At 43.4% G+C, this 16105-nt stretch overlaps 1 protein-coding gene across 3 annotated transcripts in view; it reads left to right on the top strand.

Annotated features, from left to right (window-relative positions):
- Positions 1 to 13748, top strand: part of TDRD5 (tudor domain containing 5) — a 30056-nt gene extending 16308 nt beyond the window's left edge. For all 3 annotated transcript variants that reach the window (XM_048497443.1, XM_048497440.1, XM_048497442.1), the window contains 8 exons: positions 632 to 852; positions 2333 to 2545; positions 2641 to 2707; positions 4407 to 4616; positions 6104 to 6334; positions 8827 to 9045; positions 11760 to 11928; positions 12823 to 13748. In XM_048497443.1, the coding sequence (XP_048353400.1) occupies positions 632 to 852; positions 2333 to 2545; positions 2641 to 2707; positions 4407 to 4616; positions 6104 to 6334; positions 8827 to 9045; positions 11760 to 11928; positions 12823 to 13070 (1578 nt within the window). In that variant the 3' untranslated portion in view covers positions 13071 to 13748. The remainder of the gene's footprint in view (positions 1 to 631; positions 853 to 2332; positions 2546 to 2640; positions 2708 to 4406; positions 4617 to 6103; positions 6335 to 8826; positions 9046 to 11759; positions 11929 to 12822) is intronic.
- Positions 13749 to 16105: the final 2357 nt, after the last annotated feature.

The raw sequence follows: 16105 nt of genomic DNA, 5'->3' as shown, positions 1-16105 counted from the left end.
GGCCGATCGGCTTAAAAAGTTCCCCAGCCCATTGCTTCTCCTTCCTCTGTTCCTGCTTGCCGCTTGTCAGGACTATGGAGAACCTTCATATAACTTTTTATCTAGTGTGCAGAGTGGTTGGTTGTTCTTTGTGGCTCTCTTGTTCTTTGTGGCCTTAGACCATTTGTAGATCCAATTAAACGAAACTCATTTTGGCTTGAATTCTTCATCAAGGGTGCTGCTATAGTGGAGACATTATTTACTTTTAAGAATTTTTTAAAACAATTACAGGTAAGGGGGATGGAAATGGGCATGATGTGGGCCCGTGGTGGCGAACCTATGGCACTCCAGATGTTCATAGACTACAATTCCCATCAGCCCCTGCCAGCAGGGAATTGTAGTTCATGAACATCTGGAGTGCCATAGGTTCGCCACCACTGATTGTGGGCTGTGTGGCCCTGTTTAGTCTCTTTGTCAAATGTTGGGGGGGGGGGGCACGGGGGGAATGGACTGGGCATATTTGTTTTGAGAAGGAAAATTTATTTCCGATTGCTAAGACTTTCCAGCCTTGGTCGCTTGTCTTGTGTCACAGAAATAAACCTTGGGGGCTTCTGCTGAACTATTTGAACGTGAAATCCTTTCTCGATTGTAGCATCTGGATCTGGAGGAGTTTCATGTAATGCAGGAGATAATGAAAGAAGAAATCCCACCCGATGCTGTTCAAGGCAGGACCCTCCATTGCCTCCCTCAGCTGGAGACCGGTGCTTTGGTGGCCCTGTCTGTGGAGTTCATGGTCTCTCCTTCTCAATTTTATGTCCAAATTTGCAGTGCTGAAACCTCTGAGAAACTGGAAGATATGATGATTGAAATGAGGTGAGGATATTCTTGTCTGTGGTGATGTCTGGACTTGCATGTGAATTGAGTACATTTCTGGGGCAAAGGGAGCTTGCTGTAGCTGCCTTAATTTTGTGCAGATATGTGCTCAAACACATGGCGTAATGGTTAAGAGTGGGGGTCCAGATAACTGGGTTTGTTTCCTCATGCCTACACATGAAGCCTTCTCGGTGGTGTTGGGCCAGTCATGCTTTTCTCAGAACTCTCTCTGTCTCACCTTCCTCACAAAGTTCCTGATGTGGGGAGGAGAATATGATTGTAAGGTGCTTTGAGACACCTTAGATAAACAAAAGCAGGGTATAAAAAAACCTACTCTTCGACTCCTTTGGCAAAATTCTGCAAATGTTGTGGGTTTGGAGAAAATTTGATTCTTTGCAGTTTGAATGTCTGGGCTGTGTATATGAAATGGGTAGAATTTCTGTGGCAAAGGGAACCTGTAGCTGTCTTTCAGAAGGCTGGCCAGATCTGCCTTGATGAGATGTTTGTTTCTACAAGGGAAGGGCATGCCCAGAACTGGGGCCATTATTGAGGATGCCCTGTTCCTAGTGTTGTGATCTCCACTGGCATGCCCCAGAGCTCCATTGTTCCCTGATGCCCACCTATCTTTTGAGTTTATGTGATAAAATCCAAAGAGTCTTGAATGGAGAGCTTCCTACCTGACTAGGCGCATCATAGCTATACACCCACACACCGGCATACACAGACCTCTTAACATCCCTGAGCTGGGAAATGCCATGACCAAACAGAAAGCAATCCGTCCTCTTTCTTTGGGAATTGAAAGCAAATAGCCTTTTCCCACTAAAAACCAGAACCAGTCCCAGAAATGCTTTTAGATATATTTGACGATGGAGATTTAATAGTTTCCAAATATTTTTCCTGTTGTTCTTTGATTTCAGCTTGTTTTCCTCGGTAGGCCATTGACCATGAGGTTTCTGTCACAATGGCCACAATAAGTGCCCGCCCCCCAAAGGTCAGGGATGCTGCATACTTGAGTGATTTTTCCCTAGCTGTGCAAATGTTAGTTTGGGAATTATAGCCCACCCCCACTTCTTGTTGAACACTGAGCAAGCTAATTGCCCTCAGAGTATTGAGAACCATTGTGGGGTGTCGTGTGGTTTCCGGACTATGTGGCCGTGTTCTAGTAGCATTTTCTCCTGACATTTCGCCTGCATCTGTGCCTGGCATCTTCAGAGCATCTGATGCCAGCCACAGATACAGGCGAAACGTCAGGAGAAAATGCTACTAGAACACGGCCATACAGCCCGGAAACCACACAACACCCCAGTGATTCCGACCGTGAAAGCCTTTGTTGAGAATCATTTTCTTTGGTGGTGGGGAATAGAGAGGTGTGAATTGGCCTGCTTAAAACCCATTCGATTACCCAGTGGGTCCAAACTCTTGGACAGTAGTCTTTTAGTGATCTGGAGGGGGTTTTTTGTGTCTGTGTATGTCCTTTCAGACGTTGCTATGCCAGTAAAATTGTAGCGGACCGTTACATCATACCTGATGCGTCAGTCAAGCCTGGTCATCCTTGCTGTGTAAGGAACTTCGAAGACAAGTGGTGGTACCGAGGTATCATCCATCGTGTTGTCAATGACCAACAAGTGGAAATATTTTACCTAGACTTTGGAAACATGGAGATAGTCCCAAAATCTCATCTGAGGCTTCTTAAGTAAGTAAATCATCCATCATCTGAAAAATATGGGGCTCCTGATGTTGTTGCTTCTTAGTTTTTACGATTTATTGATTTGTTCGTTCATATTGCAGGGAATGCTATGCAGACCTTCCTGCCCAGGCTATACCTTGTTGCTTGTCCCAGACGAAACCTGCAAAGGTATGTATATGTTTGGGATCTGGTCATCCCAAGTAATTGTAGGACAGTAACAAAAGCAGTTTCTTGCCCTCCTAAATATCATGTACATACATACAAATGGCATTTAACAAAAGCAGCATGAAAATTCAGCCAGTACTGTTTAATTGTGGGGTGTGCACTGAGATTTACTCTCTGCGTAACCTTTTTACTTGCTTGATTAATAGAAAGGAATAGCTTGGAGCTGTCACTCTCAAATGTCCACCTACAGATTTTTCCATCTCTACGTAAACCTGTGTTATCAGAGCTTGACATTAAGTTATTATTTATTAAATTTAATATGCCGCCCACCGCCCAAGGGCTCTGGGCAGTGTACAGAAACTAAAATACAATTGCAACCATGTAAATACAATATCATAATTAAAACCAAAAATAATTTATACAACATTTCATCATAAAGGATCAGACAACAGATGGTGACTTTAAAAAGACATTCTACCCCCCTGGGAGGGGACTAAGCACAATAAAAGTAGCAACCAGCCATGATGGTAGGCAGGGGACGGCACACCAGCGACCAGCCTCCCTAAAGGTCCCAAAGTTGCAGTCTGATTTGTGAAAGATCCCTGATACCCAGATCCCTCCCCCCACTACCTGTGATTTGTTTGTAAGTAGCCATTTCTTTAAAAAGCTACTTGTGACACACACCCAGCTATTCTGAAACTGATACACCACTGCATGTATATCACTGAATTGCTCAGGACTTAATAATTCATAATTGTATGTGTGAATTGGCCTTCTTGAGAAGCATTGCATTTTGGGGATACGAGGTAATAAATACTTTAGAAGAGAAGAAGAAGAGTTTGGATTTATATCCCCCCTTTCTCTCCTGCAGGAGACTCAAAGGGGCTTACAATCTCCTTGCCCTTCCCCCCTCACAACAAACACCCTGTGAGGTAGGTGGGGCTGAGAGAGCTCCAAGAAGCTGTGACTAGCCCAAGGTCACCCAGCTGGCATGTGTGGAAGTGTACAGGCTAATCTGAATTCCCCAGATAAGCCTCCACAGCTCAGGCAGCAGAGCGGAGAATCAAACCCGGTTCCTCCAGACTAGATACACGAGCTCTTAACATCCTACGCCACTGCTGCTCCTTTAGTGGATGAGGTTAGATCTATAATGGATTGTTTACATGTGGAAATCACCACTTGGGGAGAGAAAGTGATTTAGGTAGAGAGCATCTGCTTGACATGCAGAAGGCCTCAGGTTCAATCCCCAGGTCTCCAGTTAAAGGATCTGGCAGTAGGTGATGCGGAAGACAGATCCTGAAACCCTGACAGACCTGCCTGAGACCCTGGGGAACTCCTGCTGGTCTGAGCAGACAATGGACCAAAGGTCTGATTTAGTGTAAAGCAGCTTCGTACGTGACACATGTGGCTCCCCCGCTTCTCCTGTGAGACAGGTCATGCCTATAAAGCAAAACTGGCCTAACGTGACCAAATAAGCATTATGGCTGAGCGGTGATTTGAACCAGGGTGCTGCAGTTCCAGTCCAGCAGTCTAATCACTATGGCAGCTTGCCTCCTACACCTGTGGGGCTCTACACCTTGGGCTGTGTTTACTTGTGTTTTAACACCATCCTCTGTATAAATTGATATCTGTTCCAGTTCTTCTGTGAACTTTTCGGAAATATGTTTTGCTTGACTTTGCGCTTATCCTTTTTTAATTTAAGGGCGATTGGACTTCCGGTGCCATCCTTGAATTCCAAAGGCTGTGTGGGTTGTGTGGGTTGAAGCCGCTGGTGGGAGTGGTGGATGAGTACGTAGATGGCATCCTTCATCTCTTCCTTTGTGACACCAGCTCTGAAGAAGATATCTACTTTCACAATGTATTGAGATTGGGAGGCTATTCAGTCATTTGCGGAGAGAATATTCCTTCCAAGGTGAAAGGAGGACATAGATGAGGCTGCTTGTGTGGGTAGTGATCAGAGAGCTTAAAAGCAGTGTGTGCCAATGAGTCAAAACCAACGACCCCATGAAGTTCCACCTCATGAGATTTTCAAGGGAGGAGATGAGCAGAGGTGATTTGATATTGCCTTCTATTACATAGCAGCCTCAGTCTTCCTTTTTGGTGGCCCATCCAAGTACTGACCATACTTAGCTTCTAAGCTCTTATGAGATCAGGCTAGTCTGGGCTATTATGGCTGCTACCACAGAGATTTGTATTTATGTTTATACATACCTTCCACATATCTTACCCCTGCTCTATCTAAGTTACCAAAAACCTGGAAAATTCGAGATGTATCTCCTTCCTTGCAGACTGTGCTAAAAAGACCCTTTCTAAAGTAGCCAGATTCTGTATTGGAACCTTGTCCAGAAGAAAGCAAATATTCCAAATGTTTTAATGACTTTTATGTATAATTAATAATTGCACCATAAGATTATGAATGTTATGTTAAATATATTATTTTTGTATTTGTATGTAAAATTGTGCTGTTAAATTAATGTTGACTAATCTTTTCATTATAAGAAACATTGATTGATGATAATATAAATAGGATTCTCAGGCTAGTTTGTAGTGCACCTTGCTAAGAATGGAAAAAACAACTTGCTGCACTAAACCAAAGCAGAAAAAGGTTCATGACTGATGGCACACTCTAAATCTTAAGCTTGCTGAGAGAAATAACAAAAGGAGTATGTGTTTAAAAACGTTCTATCGGCTTATTTTCACTTATGAAATTAGTTACATTATCTCTCTTTTTCATATAACCTGGTTTAATATGATACAAACTTTTGATACAAACCAGCATGTGCATCTGCATGGTTTTTTTTAAAAAAAATCCCAAATCCATGACCACACCATGATTAGCATTCTTGACTATAGTTCACACAAACGGGTTTTGATGTGATGTTTGGATCTCTTGCTGTGAAACCGTACAGGGTCACCACAAGCCATCTGGAACGTTATGACACTTAACATACAAACATGCATTCACAGTTTATGACCCTATGTGTTTGGTGACATGTCCATATATGCTGTGTTTACTGCTGAAAAATCAGTGTGCCAGGTACCACACAGACGGTGTCACAGAGACCAGTGGCTTTCCTCGTGTCTTTAGGCCAGTCTGCCACCTTGGCTTGATGGCCATAGATTTAAGGCAAATGCGTTATCTAGGTCATTAGAGCAGACTAGTTAGGAATTCTCTCCCTCTTAACACTTTCAATATAGATTCCAAACATTTGATGAAATGTGGGTAATAGTATTTTTTTACGAGAACCGGTAAAATGAAAGACATTTGATTACTGTGACTGGTCTCTTTATGAAACAGCATGTTCAGATTTTTTTTCTTGACAGATGTAAAATATTTATTTATTATTTATTATTAGATTTAATATACCGCCCTTAACTTCCTGTGTTTCTGTGTAACAGGGCTTTAGAGAGTTAAATCCTTCCGCTTTATATTTGAAGCCCAGCCCAGAGGAACATATCTGTTTGGAAAATGGAGATGTTTCCTTATTTCAACAAGAATCACAGCAGGATCTTCCAGAAGCACTGGATGTTTCTGCTAAAAAGTCAAGTGATTGCCAAGCCAGAAATGCCTGCAGAGAGTCGCCTGAGAATTCAAGACTAGTACCAGAGGAAAAAACTTTGCAAACTAAGGTGCAGAATGAAGGTGTTTTCTTTAAAAAAAAAATTAAGAACATTTGCAGCCAAACAGTATATAATCCTGTAGGCTTGCCTAACAGAATTTCAAAAAAGTCAAGCTAGCAGCTTGCATTCATAGAGCAGCTGAATAACTGGCTCTGTGTTTCTGTTGTCACGGCTGCTCTGACACAATTCCCACTTCTCATCAAACTCACGTTTTGGTTGTCTTTTGAAAATAAATCAGCCTTTGTATTTTCTTTGTTTCATAAACCATTTATACTTGTGAACACTACTCCATCGATTGGCATGAATTCCACAATGTTCTATCCTTTGCCATTGTGTTATAGTGTTCAGCGCAGTGGACTAGGATCTGGGCGACCCAGGGTCAGTTTCCCACTCTGCTGTGATGCTTACTAGGTGATCTTGTGTCAGTCATATAATTGTGGTCCCCATGGTACCCACCAACATCCTTCTTGGTACCCATCAAGTGTTTTTAGAACCAGAGGGACCATAGGGTTTGGAGTGTTTTTTTGCCTAGCAAGAATTCTGATTAGTCAATAAAGAGATTGGCTGTGCAGATTTTTGAAAGCATTGCTTTGGCATAGGTGCCACCACAGCACAAGGTTCTTCGCTTCACCAGATTTCCATTTTGTGGCTGACTCCAACTGGTGCAGCGGCTGTGGCAGCCATTTTGTGGCTATGCCCACCATGCTGTATCAGAACTCCAGAGATGCCGACAGGCCCACAAAGCTTGGGGACCCCAGGCCTAATCTATCTCACTGTTAGAAGTGAAAGACTGCATGATCTCTTAACCTCAGACTTCAGAGGGGGCTATAGAGTCAGAGAGATAGATAGGTCAGAACATTCTTCCTTTCTCCTGCTCTGGTACTATCTATTTATAGATTGCTAGTCTTAGGAAGTTTTCCTTTCTTCTGACTGACACCTTCTCTTCACACTTCTTTCTTCAACTTGGCACCATGAGGCAGTGACATAGGTATAGATTTTTATGAGGGGGGGGCTCGGAGGGGCATGCCCTGCCCTGCCCCCACCAGCTGGGCTCGCAGCAGGCAGTCCCTTCTGCCCTGCCCTGCCCTGCCCTCCCCTCCGGGCAGAGGTGTAGCTAGGGAAAATGGAACCCAGTGCAAAATCTTGAGTTTTGTGCCCCCCCGCCCGAGCGGCCGCTGTGATGCTGGAATCCACCCCCAAACAGCATCACTTTCAATGTTTAAACTGGGGACCTCAAATTCTCCCTTTAAACCCATGCTGAAGGGTGTGGATTTAAAAGGAGAATCTGGGGAAATTGGGGGGGGGGGGTGCCTGCTGTCGGGGTGCAATTGTTAAGCGAGCAGCAGGGTATCTTTAGGAGACTCTCCTAAACTTTCAGGGTATCTTTAGGAGACTCTCCTGATGATACCACCCAGGTTTGGTGAAGTTTGGTTCAGGGGATCCAAAGTTATGGACTCTCAAAAGGTGTAGCCCCAATCTTCTATTAGCTCCCATTGGAAACAATGGGGGATGGAGCACCCCCTTTGGGAGTCCATAACCTCACCAAATCTGTGTGGCATCATCAGGAGAGTTTCCCAACAAATCCCTGAATGTGTAGTGCTTCTAGCCTAAAAACTGCACCCCCTGCAGGCCAAAAACAAAAAACCCACAAAAATACAAAAAAAACCACAAACGGGGTGGAGCTTTGGACATGTATGGGGGGGTTGAACCTGAGAACCCCTCCCCTTGCCTACGTCCTTGCCATGAGGGCAGGACACACCTTCATCTCTGTTCATCCCAGTTAGTTAGACTTGATAGAAACCTGTCTCTACTCTATCCTGTCTATAACGGAATTCCTTACAACAAAGAACTTATTCAACAAAGAGCCTGGGAAACCAACAACAACCAAAGAACTTATTAGTCTCTTATCAACACACGCAAATGCTGCTGTGTGTATGTTTTTGAGCACTCCACTGCCCAAATATCCCAACACTCGCATGGTTGCTGTGTGGATAAAATGGAGGCAAAAAGAAGGATGTGGGCTGCTTTGGGTCCCGATTGAGGAGAAAGACAGGATATAAATGAAACAAACAAATGAAATCTGAAGCAAATTTTGAATTCATCTTTCTCTCCCTTCCCATGATGTCTGACCTTCTTTTACTGTGCAATTGAATCATGAACATGAATGGAGAGAAATGTCATTGCTAACTATTTTTACAGTAAATGGTTGTACATTGCTCTTTTTATTGATTGGATATTTATTTTCTGTATATTTACATTGGCAGGGCAATAAAAACTGCTGTTGCGATATTTGAACAGTTTGTATAGTTCTACTGTAAGCAGAGTTATGCACTTCTAAGTTCTATTGAACGGACTTAGAAGAGTGTAACTCCCACTGATAAGGCACTGTAATTTAAATTGCAGAAATTTTGTTTGTGGGGTGTTTTCCCCCCAACTATTGGATGTTTAAATCCTTTTGTAAAAATAATAGCACTGGGACATTGTCTTGGTTTGTTTTCTAGGATCCATCTAGCCTATTCTCAGCTCCATTGCCAGATTTGGAGCCGGTCTCTTTATGCACAGAAATCTGGGATGAGAACTGTAGACTTTCTGTCGCAGAAGAAGAAAAAGGCGATACCTTCAATAATTTGTGCTCAGACGTTACAGTATTTTCCAGCCAATCTTGGAATAACGAAGAAAGGAATAATGAAGCCCAACATAGCCAAGAACTGGAGCCGCAGGTAAATGTTGTGGAGGGTCAGCAAATAAGCTACTAGCCTTGGGTGATGCCTTGAGGTTTATCTGGAAACGTCAACTGGTCCAGAATGCAGCAGTGAGGGTATTTACAGGAACCCCATTGAGATCATATGTTCAACCTGAACCTCACCAGCTGCACTAGTTACCAGTTGAGTACTGGATTAAGTTCAAGGTTTTGGTTTTAACATTCAAAGTCCTAATCAGTCTGGGACAGTTGGATCTGCAGGACCATCTCAGCACAACCCCCGGAGGGCATTGTGTTGTGCTGGAAATCATCTGCTGGTTGTCCCTAGCCCTAGAAGTACCTGGCTATCCTCAGCTACAGCAAGAGCATTTTCCCCCCAGCCTGGTGGAACTCTCTGTCACCTGAGACCCAGGCCCTGTGGGACTTACTGCGATTCTGGAGGGTCTGTAAAACTGGGATTTTCCACAGGTCTGTGGTTGAGGCAGCAATAATTATTGGCCTCCCCACCTCTTCCCTTTTCTTAGCCTTTGTCACTGAGTGGTGGGGCCCATTCCTGGCCTCTCTCTTTTCCTTTATTGATGAAACAGGTAGAGTTCCCAAGAATTGGGGCACAGCTATTGTTCCTTTTTACAAAAAATGAGACAAATCTGACCCGGCAAATTATAGACCAATAAGCTTACTCAGTAACACAAGCAGGCTCTATTCAAAACATCATTTAGAGAAACTTTGATTAGATAGATCTTTTAGAGAAACATTGATTAGTTAGTGAAGAAATTTTGGCCCCAGAACAGGTGGGTTTCAGAGCAAACAGATCCACAATAGATCATTGTCTTATTGTACAACATCTCATTCAAAAATACGCTTCAGGGAGAGACATCTCTTTACATGCCACTTTCATTGATTTGAAAGCGGCCGTTGACTCAGTGCCCAGGAAGAGACTATGGGCGAAACGACAAAATTCCTCTATTGATAGGAGACTTATACAAATCCTTCACTCTGACATCACTTTAAGAGTCAGATACCATCGAAATGATATGCTCTCTGATTCAATAAAGACCTATAAGGGAGTAAGACAAGGCTGCCTTCTAGCACCTACATTTTTCATTTTATATTTGAATATACTAGTAGAAAATTTGACCAACCAACCTCCAAAAATTTCTGACAGCTTCTATATGCAGACGATGCGGTGATCCTATCAAGAACCCAAATAGGACTAAGGAGAACCCTGGTCAAGCTAGCTTCTTACTGCAACAAAAAATTGTCATTCAACTTTCAAAAAACTGAAATCTTGGTTGCAGGAAAACAACCCAGGCATAGGGTATGGTCAGTTTTGAGAAACAAAATTGAACAAGTCCATAGCTTCAAATATTTGGGGGTAGCATTACAGTCCTCAGGGGCAAAATTTTACCCCCGTAACACAATGGAAAACGCTGGAGAAAGTTCCGTGAATCGTATTATAAAATTTTGTAGAACTTGTGGAGGATTATATGTTCCAGCTGCCCTCAAATTATTTAAAGCCAAAACAATTCCAGAGTTGGTGTATGGATCATACTTAGGCTTGTCCCCTTCTTCTTTTAATATTCTAGAGAAAGTTCAGGCCAAATTTTTAAGGTCTCTATTGGAACTACCAAAATGTGTGTCAGACGCATGGATTAGAAAATAGTACCTATAAATAAGTGGCTCACAGCCCTTTTAAATCCCCAGGGACTATTCCCCTTGATACTAAGAGTTGAATTTCAATCAAATTGGCAAAAGGCTGTTCAAGCCACACTGCAGCAGCTGAGATCCTGCACCCCCACCCCACCCTTTTACACCTGGGCCTTGAAAAAGCTCAGGTGCTAGTTAGAAAAAGAATATACAATACAGAGACAATCTTATCTAAGCCTTCTTCCTCACCATTTGTCACCTGACAATCTTAAATATCAGGTGAATTCTGCATCCTACCTATTCTTTTTAGAAAAGAAAAATCAAAGGAGGATGCTAACACTAGCTAGAAGCAATACCTTGCCTTCTCCGGTATTGGAGGGCAAATACAAGGAAGTTCCCTACAATTAGAGGCTGTATACCTGCTCCCTAAATGGAGTTGATAATGCCCTATATATAACAAGCTTAGAGGTGAAATACTAGGACCTATAGTGGCTGATTGGGCGGCGAAAGATAACAATTGGAGATTAGATCATTTACTTCTGGGTCAGAATGAGTGGGTTTCTGGATCTGTAGCGCAGTTTTGCCTTCTGGTCAATAAATACAGAAAATCAGGAGGACAGGAGACCTTCTGATCTGCTAAGTGCTGTGATATTGATTAGCAATTTTACTCTGATGTAATTCCAAAAGCTGTTGGAATTTCTTATTTTACATTTTGTTGTAGTTGCTTTTTATTACTGGTTGCTGACTGCAAATTATTAAATTATTATCAGTACTACTTCAAGCAAATAGTTTGCCAGACCTAGTTTCCCTCCCGCACAGGAGGAGTGGTTGAGCAGGCTGGTCTATTTTGCTGACAGGCTAGGGTTGTTTCGAAGTGTTCATTATTTTCAATTGTTCATCGTTTTCTTGTAGCTGAGTTTCAGTGCACCCTTGGCCCGCAGACTTCAAACTGCCTTGAATGATTTGGAAGACGTCCTGGCTGTAAATGTCCTGGTGACTCCATAATGATACGACTTTACCTTCAGACACTTTCCTTGGGGTTCTTTATGCAGTAAACAAGGCTTTTCCTGTTCCATTCGATTTCAGACAACGGAGTCTCTTGGAATTGCAGCTGATCGCTTGTCACAGACACTGGAGGAGTTTTATGACTCCATTGGTCCTTCCCAGCAGTCAGACTTGAATGCAAACAAATTGCTTGACTCCAACCCACAGTCTCTTCCAGAATTGTCTGCCTTTCCTGTGGACGAATGCAAAGGTACTTGTGGGCTTATGACAGAACTGTGTAACCAATGTATACAAATCTGACTGTGGTGGTGTCTGGAGTCCAGTGACATTCAACAGTCTGTGGTGTGTCCTGGGTGATGAAACAAGAACCTTATGCCCTAGTAATATTCTGGAGATTACAGACATGTTGGTCCTAAACAATGAGCCATAGCACAGGCCATTGCTTTCACATCCTGCATGTGAGCTCCCAATGGCACCTGGTGGGCCACTGCGAGTAGCAGAGAGCTGGACTAGATGGACTCTGGTCTGATCCAGCTGGCTTGTTCTTATGTTCTTAGATGTCAAGAATACCAATTGGATGAACCACGATGGCTATTTCTTAAGGTATAGATGTCCAAAATAACTACTTGCATACCCAGCACGCAGTTAATAATCTGCCTGCTCTGGGAACCAAAGAGATTACTTGGTTGTTCCTGATTCAAATGCCAGCCCTTGAATTTAAACCTTATTAGCCTGATTATCTTCAGTGCTCGTTCATGTTGTTAGTCACTCTGCAGTGTAAACAAGAAGTCCAGGTCATTTATATGACCACATGGAGAAGCAAACCAGCATGTCTGGCTTTTTCAATTAATTAATTAATTTAACCTTTAATGGCATATAGTCTGGCTTTTTCTTGGGAGGGCATTGCTTGGCCTAGCATTGGGGAGTGCATTTGTGTGGGAAGGCATCATACTTCACTCTGCTACAGTGCTACATTCTTAAATATGGCTTCCAGGTTTCTGATTCAAAAGTTTAAATAAGGCTTAACAAACCATATTTGTTTGTTTCCTAACAAACCACAGCTAAGACAGACAGCTGAATCCACATCTAATGGATCGTATAACCACTGTGGTATTCTTCTGTTGGGGTATTTTTTACTGTGCAGGAGAAGTACCTTCCAAGACAAAAGAAGACAATGTCTCCAGGACTCAACTTGTTCCCTTCACTGCTCCCAGCCCTTCACGCGTCCAGGAAGAGAGAGGGCACAACAATGCCTTGGCGTTCACAGCTGAGCTTCAGGGTTCCCCAGTGTTCTGTATCCCTTACTGCCCTTCTGCAGCCTTGGGAGCCTCCGCACGTCTTGCTACATCTGGCAAATATTTCTTCCTCAGCCAGAGGATGAGGAACCTATGAACGAGACCAAAGAATAGTTAGATGTCTTTCTGAGCAATTTCAGTGGTCTGTTGCTTCATTAGGGATGGTGACCAAAATTTTTGTGTCCATGGAGGCTGTGAGACCTTGGCTCAAAATAGCTTTGAGTCCAGTTTCTCAATGGACTCGTGTGGGACTGAGTGTTTGTTTTCCCGTGTGTGCTTTTTCATGTTTTACAGTTGTGTTTTCTCTATACTACAGTGTTGGTTTTGACAGTTATCACAGTCTTGCTGGGTCAAGTGTCTTGCACCAGTGTTTCCAAATAGCAACTGTTAAGATGTTAGATATTCACTGAAAACACCACTAAAACAAATCTAAAACTGACCAGTAAGTTTTGGGTGCATTTATGGAAAGACATCACTCCAGGCACATAGGTTTCAAATGTCCTGGCAGAGTCAGAATTGGATGTGTGGAGAGGGGAAATTACTTAGTCACAAAATATGAGAAGCATTGCTTCCATGTTTGCTGCTTGGGGAACCTGATTGGGCAGAAAGGCAGTATTAAATGTTTTCAATAAATAAATAAAATGTCAGGTACAGGAGTGCAACAGAGTCCTTTCCCCTGGTACTGTAGTGGTTTATTTCCTGCCTCTGTAGGGACAGATGGCCCTGGCTTGATCTGTGTTTAATGTAGTCATATCATTAAACACACACACACAAAGCATCTTTTGTTTTTCTTTCTCAACCCTAATCTGGCATAGAAGCTCCCACTGCTTGTATCTCATCCACCGATGCCAAAAGAAGCGCTTCAATGTTAGAGAATCTGACGTGTTTTCAAAATAACAACCCAGATTAGAATCTGTTTCTTGCACAGCATTATTCTTATTGGGTAGTACTGTCTCCTTTCCCACCTGCCGTTGCCCAGTCGGAGAACGAGGAATGGATGCAACTTCCAGTTGCCAGTCTCAGCCTTATCTAGCGTGAAGATTACTAAAACTGCCAGTGACTGACATTACTTTAAAAAGTCTAACCTTAGGTGTGTGAGCAGAAAGTCGTTGCTAACTGAGCTTCAGAGCCTTTGAGATTCCTGCCAAAGATATCATAATGTAACATATTTATTTTTATATCTGGATACTCCTTGTACAACAAACACTGTAAATATTTGTGTAATAATAATTTTGTCAGTTTTCTGAGTATAGCCTACAAATCTTCTGTCAATATGTAAAAAAGAAATCAGTGATTTGCCATGTAATGTATGTGGGTTCTGTCCCTACCCCTTAAAACTGGCCTTCCAGGAGAGGAGCAGGAGAGGGGGGAAGTATCTGTGTGCCACAGAAGTTACAGAAATGCAATTCCTTTGGAGCCTCACTCCCTTAGTTCATCCTTGGTGAGAGGTCCATGTTAGTGCTGATCTTTTTAAAAGTCCCTCCAAGTTCCCCTTCTGAGACATCAGAAATTATCACCCTTTCCCTTCTCTTCTGCCAGAGATGGTTCTTGGATCGAAGGTAGTTGCTGACTCCCAGGGCTCAGTAGGTTTTCTACCTCCAGTCAGCATCAAAGGTTTTTAGTTTTGATCGATCAGTGGAGCCTCTAGGTACAGAGGCAGTGTACCTCTGAACAGAGAGGTTGTGAGGTAATCAAAAGGCTTTGGCATTCCTGCACAGGGAGGGCTGGGGGCATTGAAAGTTCCTTCTCTGGTGTAACAGTATACTTAGGCTTCCAAGAGAGAGCATGCCCCTACTTGTTCTAAGTACTGGGAATGTAATTGATAGCAGAGGCATATCGGGGGGAAATGGCGCCTGGAGATAAATTGTCTCCAGACGCCCCCCCTTGCTCCCGGCTCCCAGCCAGCAGTCCCTTGGAGGCCAGGGACTGCCGGCTGGGAGCCAGGAGCAAGGGGGGGGGGGGATGGCAGCTGGATGCCCTCGACCCTGCACATGTTGATGATGACATGGGCGGGGTCAAGGGTGCCCAAAGACAATGAGACAACAGGACTTCCTGCTGCCTTGCCGTCTTCATGGTCATGTGGGGGGGGGCAATTTTGCACCCCCATGTGACCAGATTAGTGGCGCCTGGGGTCAGAGGGTACCCCTCATCCCTAGGCAAATACGCCGCTAATTGATGGTAAAGTTGAACCATAAAAAGAACAGCAATTTGCATCTGGTTCAATTCACACACAGTCTGAAGGTGTTCTCCCTTCTGCTGTTTCTATGTGCACCTGTGCTGGATCTCAAACCCCTTCTAGGTGATCTCCAAACTTCAAATGATACTTTAATAGCCAGCAGTTCCTTCTCCCTGATTCTATAATTTTGCTCTGCAAGGGTGAACTGCCATGAGTAATATGCACAGGGTCAAAGTGATTCCATTGATGACTCTTCTGGTGACATAATGGTCCAGAGAGCAGAGCTAGAGATGTTGGTCTCCATGATGAATGGAAGTCAAAGGCTAGGGTGCCTGAGCAAGGGCATGGTGGCAAACTGGGTTTTCAGAGCCTGGAATGCTTGCTGGGCTTCCAGGGTCTATTGGAATGGTTCTTGCAGTATCACTAGTCTAGCAGAGTGAGAGCTGCAAAGTCCAAGATGAACATCCAGTGTAGTGGAGGGGCATAGGACACAATAATGTAGTCCGTGGGATTTTGATTGAAGGGAAAGAATGACTACAGTGGATACATTGGAATTATAGTGTCCTGTCATGTACTCCAGGTGTTTTGTCTGAATTTGTGGCATATTGCCTGTGTGATGTCCCAAACATCATTTTCCTCCTCATCTTTCTCAACATCATTATTCTTACACAGATCTTCATCGCCACCTCATTTGCACAGCTCTGTGCATCATGGGGACCGACTTCAGCAATTGCAGTTCAGAATACATTGTCCTTTAAGGCAAGACTACTGGGGATGTGCATCCAAAAAAAGCCAGACCAAAAATGAGCCCCAAAAAACCGTTTAGCTTTTTTCAGGTTTATTTGTGGTGGAAATTTAAGGGAGCCGAAAGGATCCCAAAAATGCCATTTTAAAGTCACAGTTGGCACAATCCTGAGGAGGCTCCTCTTCAACCATGACAAAATGGTAATTCAGAA

This window comes from Sphaerodactylus townsendi, linkage group LG05 (genome assembly GCF_021028975.2).
Source record: "Sphaerodactylus townsendi isolate TG3544 linkage group LG05, MPM_Stown_v2.3, whole genome shotgun sequence".
NCBI lineage: Eukaryota > Metazoa > Chordata > Lepidosauria > Squamata > Sphaerodactylidae > Sphaerodactylus > Sphaerodactylus townsendi.
The sequence above is the reverse complement of the archived record's forward strand: the minus strand, read 5'-3'. Positions and strand labels throughout refer to the sequence as shown.